The 5,301-nt window shown below is 49.8% G+C and overlaps 1 protein-coding gene across 1 annotated transcript in view; it reads right to left on the bottom strand.

The window, feature by feature from the left end:
- Nucleotides 1–4,666: 4,666 nt before the first annotated feature.
- PRDM8 (PR/SET domain 8) overlaps nt 4,667–5,301 on the bottom strand; it is a 5,992-nt gene continuing 5,357 nt past the window's right edge. The window contains 2 exon segments of the mRNA XM_023513347.1: nt 4,667–5,133; nt 5,135–5,300. Coding sequence (XP_023369115.1) covers nt 4,854–5,133; nt 5,135–5,300 — 446 coding nt within the window. The 3' untranslated portion in view covers nt 4,667–4,853.

A 5,301-nucleotide genomic window follows, 5' to 3' on the forward strand; every position in this document is an offset into this window, starting at 1 on the left:
AGCTGTGAAGCTGAGGGGCAAAGAGCCGCCCTCCTCAGTGCCCAGTGGGGTCACACGGCCCCCGGCCATTCTGGCCATTCCAGCCCACCAGTTTTAGGCCTGCGTATGTTTCTAACCCCACATTCTCGGCCTGCTGTCACTACATTGCATTTGGAGGAGGGAAAGAAGGTGGCCCAGACTCTCATCGCACCGCACTTTAGTTCTTGGGCAATCTAAATGCTTTACAGCCTTTGGGGGTCGTTTTTCCCCTTCTGGGGAAGGCAGTTTTCCGAGCTAGGAGAAGCTGTCCCATGCGCGCACGGGTGGCTGTGTAGGGGGCACTGGGGTTGGAGCCCGTCCTTCTCTCAGCCCGCGGGCGCAGGGTAGACGCCCCGGAGCTGCACCGCAGCGTCCCGCTGGGCTGGCACGGCCGCTTTAGGAGTCACTGGACTGGGTGGCGGAGAGTCACCAAGGCAAGTGCGTAGGACACGGAAAAGGGCACGGAGGTGAGGAGAAGTTGAGGGAAAGGAAATCGGGAGCTCCCATAGAAGCAGCCTAACTGACTCCGGAACTGAGACTGGACTAAGGGAGAAGAAAAAGGGAAAACCGAAAAGCCCCGGCGGAGGGGAGCTGGCCGGCGGCTCCGGGCCCCGCGCCCAAGGCGCACGCAGTGTCCCCCAAGTGAGCGGGCTGCGCCCCCGCCAGGCGGGGAGGGGAGCGTCCCGGCCACCGAGGGGGGAGGGGAGCGTCCTGGCGACCGGAGAGTCCACAAGTGCCACCCACCGCGCCAGGCTGCCGGGGCTCCGGGGGGCGTGCTGCAGGGGAGCCGGGCGGCCGTCCCCAGCCCCCTTTCTGGGTGTGCCTGCACGTCCACTGCAGGGTCACGCTCCCCGGGGAGCTGCGGAGAAGGAAACGTAATGGAAATTGGGCAGCGCGGCTCGGAAGGCCCGGACGGAGGGCCTGGCCGTGAGGAACCGAGCGGGACACCCCTCTCCCCCTCGCGTCTCGGGCGACGGTGGCACTTCTGTGCTTACAACTCGCACCCGGCTGCAGTGCCAGCACGCGGGGCCTGGGGGTCGCAGGGCCCTGGGGAGCCTTCCCGGGAGGGTTCTCTGTCGGTCGGCCTCGCCAGAGCCCAAGAACTCGGGCAAAGCTGTGCGCACTTGGTTCCCGGCCCTCTGGTTACTGTGAGCGCGAGTCAGTCAGCTTAGCCGGAAAGCATATTCTGGGAAATACAGGACAACCCTGCTCCCCGCCCCCCAATGACATAAACACTGCGGAGAAGTAACAGGACAAATGAGATGCGGGAACAGTTATCAGAGAACACGCTGGGAGTTCGAGTTCGCGGGCCCTGAGCGCCAGGTCAGTCCCATGCTTTCTGCCTCAGATGCACCAGATAACAAATGGCGTTGCTGCAGCCGCTGGGAGTCCCCTTTCCCGTCTTCAGAACCTTTGGTTCTGCCACTGGAAGCCCAGGCCACCTGCCAGAACTTCATGGGCCCAGCTTGGCTTAGTGCCTACATGACCCCGTGACCTTGATCCCTTCCCCGCAGTGTGCAGGCACGTCTCTGGTCGTCCTCAGCTGGCTCCTGCGGTGGGCGGAGTTAGGGAATCCTAGAAGCTTCCCCTTGAGAAGGTTCAGACACAAGAGAAGTTCAGAAACATCTGAAAGCTTGAAAATGCAGCCTTAAAAAAAACATTTCTGAGTTTGCCTTGGCTGGGGGCAAAACTAGTTTGGGGCACTCTTCTACTCCTTCCCGCCAAGATGGTCTTGCGAGCAGATTGATCAGCATAGCTACCCAGCCCTGAAGTGTCTTCACCTAGCCCGATGGCCTGGGCAGTGTCTCAGCCAAGGCTTGGCTTTCTTCCCAATTGTATGATTATGCTAATGACCAAAAGAAAGACAGAGGTGACTTGCTAAGTGCCTTCCCATATCTTTTAGAAAAGGATTCCATACTCTAAGAAGTTCTAGGCCAGCGGTGGCTCATGCCTGTAATTCTAGCACTCTGGGAGGCTGAAGTAGGTGGATTGCTTGAGCTCCACCTCAGGCAATCAAGGCAGTTCAAGATTAGCCTGAGCAAGAGGGAGACCCCCCCTTTACTAAAACTAGCTGAGTGTTCCGGCAGGAGCCTATACTCCCAGCTACTAGGGAGACTGAGGCAAGAGGATATCCCAATAGTTTGAGCCCAATAGTTTGAGATTGCTCTGAGTTATGATGATGCCATGGCCTTCTATCCAGGATGACAGAGTGAGACTCTTAAGAAAGAAAAAAAAAAGAATTCCTTTTCAAAAATTTGGTTTTCTTTTCCTAGACCTCAGTTCACCTTTGTCTGAACCCTCAGCATATAATGAAGCTGTCTTCGTGAAAAGGAGATTCCAGAGGGATCAGAAAAAAGGGGGGCACATTCAAAGTTCTGTTTTTGGTTTTGACTTTGTTTTGAAAATTAAGCCTCAGGACAAATTGACTATATTTATTTTTAAGATATTTTTGCTCTAGAGATCCCCAGCCATGGACAATTTAGCCCGCCCACCAGGCATTGTGATTTAAAAATCTCTTAAGGCCCATCTTCCATTTGACCTCCCCAAATTTTCCTCACTTCTGAGATTTTCTTCACAACCAATCTTGGTTTTTCTCTAGAAAGCTTCCTTTATGTTCAGTTGGAGCCTGATTAACTCATTAGGAAAAACAATGTAGCCATGCTAAAAGTGCATTGAAGACAGTAGGACCCACCTTGCTCGTTCTACAGATGAGAAAACCAAGCTACAGGTCAATCAAATCAAATGACGTCAACATGAATGCAAGGTCCCACTAGTGAATAGCAGAGATAGAGCTAGAATTCTGGACTTCTCTCCTCACCATGCCTTGCTGGAAAGGAATCTAGCAGGTCATCCAACAGTTGCCTAGGAAAGCTGAGAACAGGCCTCAAAGAAATGTAGCACCAAAAAATGTATTTGAGTGATCTTAAGGAAGAGAATCGTCTTCACCAATCTGGGTCACACTCTCTGTAGGCACATCTTTTTGCTCTATAGCTAGTCTTCACCTCCTTCCTGCCCTAATCATAGCTTGTTTTCTAGAAACCTGAAGATATTGAAGGCTTTAAAGTCCTTTCAGGGAAAGCCATTAAAAAGCCTATAATGAAACTTTATTTGTATGTTTCTCATTTCAGACCTTTTCAGAACATACAAGGGGAGGTCTTTAGGTTGTGAAGAAGAGAGGGAAAAACAGGCATACCACTTGTAATAGCCAAACAGGTATGGAGTCTGTTTCTAGAGCAACAATAGAATAAATCAGAGCTGTCTACTGATTAAGGCCTAAAGGATTCTACCCTAAGGCCTAAAGAATCATTGTTCATTTGGTGTTACGTCTACTGTTTGCTGGTCAAACCACATACACCAAGACATTCTAACTCTATTTAAGAATTATTGTCAGTGTGTCAAGAGTACAGACACTTTTCATAAATGGAATGATGGGGAGAGGGGGGAAATTTTCAGGTTGTTCTGTATGTTTCAGGGGCAGTTTGGGTTTGTTTGTTTGTCCCCCAGAGGCTGTGCAGCTATTGAAGCCTTTAGAAGAAAAGCTGGTCTATGCAATACTTCGACTGCCATCAGACCATGTCATTTTACCTGGGTTTCTAGGGAAGCTCCCCACAGGATCTGGTACTAGATAATGATAGGTTGCTAATGTAATGGTATCACGGTGCAAGATACTCTTCTAAGTGGGCATAACTAGTAGAACCCAAAGGCAACTTTTTATCTGGTCTCCCATATGCAGGCCTGAGTGAGTATTGTTTGTCTGGATCCATTTGTGAAGATGCTAATTATTCTGCTGTTGAAAAGAATGCTGACATCCTAGTGACAGGTTAGCTGAATGGCAGGCATCTTTATCTACATGATTTGTCTTTTATCAAGAAACCCAACATTTTCCAGCTAAAGATTTTCCAAGTGATAAGCAAAACCTCTTCTTTCAGGCTCAGAATTGGCTTAAAGGAAAAGAATGACGTTTATCATTCCTCTCTTTTGCTGTTTCTTCCCTTCTTTTTAGGGACTCTATCAAAATAAATGGTATCTATTCAAAACACAGTCCTTAGCTACCCAAAAATAAAATAAAAACTTTCCAAATAATTGCTTTGAAGAAAATAGTCATTTATTGTCAAAGCATCCAACATACCCAGATAAACTATAAAGTTTAATAAATCTTTCCAGGGATAAAAGAAACACATAACTATTCAGACTTCATTTCACTGGCACAAAATTACACTTTGTATTAAAAGGAAATACATATTTACATAATTGGTGACATTCTTCATTGAAGTCCATAATCATTTCATTATACGTGCACTTCCCCGTGGAAACTCAAATTGAATGACGACCTCCTTTTTATTCATTTTGTTTATTTTTGTAAGAACACAAACTGTCATCAAGAAATGTAGAAAGCATCTCGCTCTTCCTCCTTTACTTAATATCTAAAATAAATTTTGCCCTTACATATAATTATTACATCTAAACCGTAAGTGCTTAATAATTTAAGTAGAAATGTATGACAAATGCATCAATATGTTGCAATATATGACATTTTAAAAATGTATCTTTGTTTTTGGGAAAGTGAAAATGCGTGCATTCAAAAGAAATCCCCTCAATCAACCCACCCAGTCAAACATCCACCCACCATCCTGGCCCTTGTGTGTGTGTCCCAGTAGACGTTTGAATGAAAGTTCTTGGGGGGTGGGGACGTGTGCTTGAGTGAGGGGTTTGTGGGGGGGGGACTGAGTGCAGGGTTTGGGGCAGGAGGAAGTGGTGGATGTTCTTGCGTGTTTATTCCTGCAGGTGGCTCGACTGTGCGTGTGCGCTCATGGAAAGCCGGGGTCCTTTCCGTGTCAATTATGCGAGGTCATGTGCCTGGAGAGGTGGTGGCGCTCCCTGAAGGACTCGTTGCAAATGGGGCACTTGAGTTTCTCCTCTCGCCTCCGCTTCACCAAGGGCTCCATCGCGTATTCCTTTTTGTGGTGCGACCTCATGTGGTACACCAGGTCGGAGGTCATGCGGAAAGAAGCGTTGCACTTGGCGCACCAGTTCTGCGCGGGCAGACACAGCGAGGTGAAGGAGGGCGGCAGCAGCGTGAGCGCCGACGGCAGCTGCAGCTGCAGGGGCCCCGCGCTTGGGCCAGAAGGCCGTGGCGTACAGGAAGGGGCTCTGCTTGGGCAGCCCGCCGCCGCTGCTCGGCAGGGCCCCGCAACCTCCGTTCAGGTCCGCGGCCCCCTGTAGCTTCACGGCCAGAGGGTCGGCGGCTGCAGGGTAGAGTCTGGTGGGGCCCACGCCGTCGCC

The sequence above is a fragment of the Otolemur garnettii genome, unplaced genomic scaffold (genome assembly GCF_000181295.1).
Source record: "Otolemur garnettii isolate 467f Iridium unplaced genomic scaffold, OtoGar3 scaffold00039, whole genome shotgun sequence".
Taxonomy (NCBI): Eukaryota; Metazoa; Chordata; class Mammalia; order Primates; family Galagidae; genus Otolemur; species Otolemur garnettii.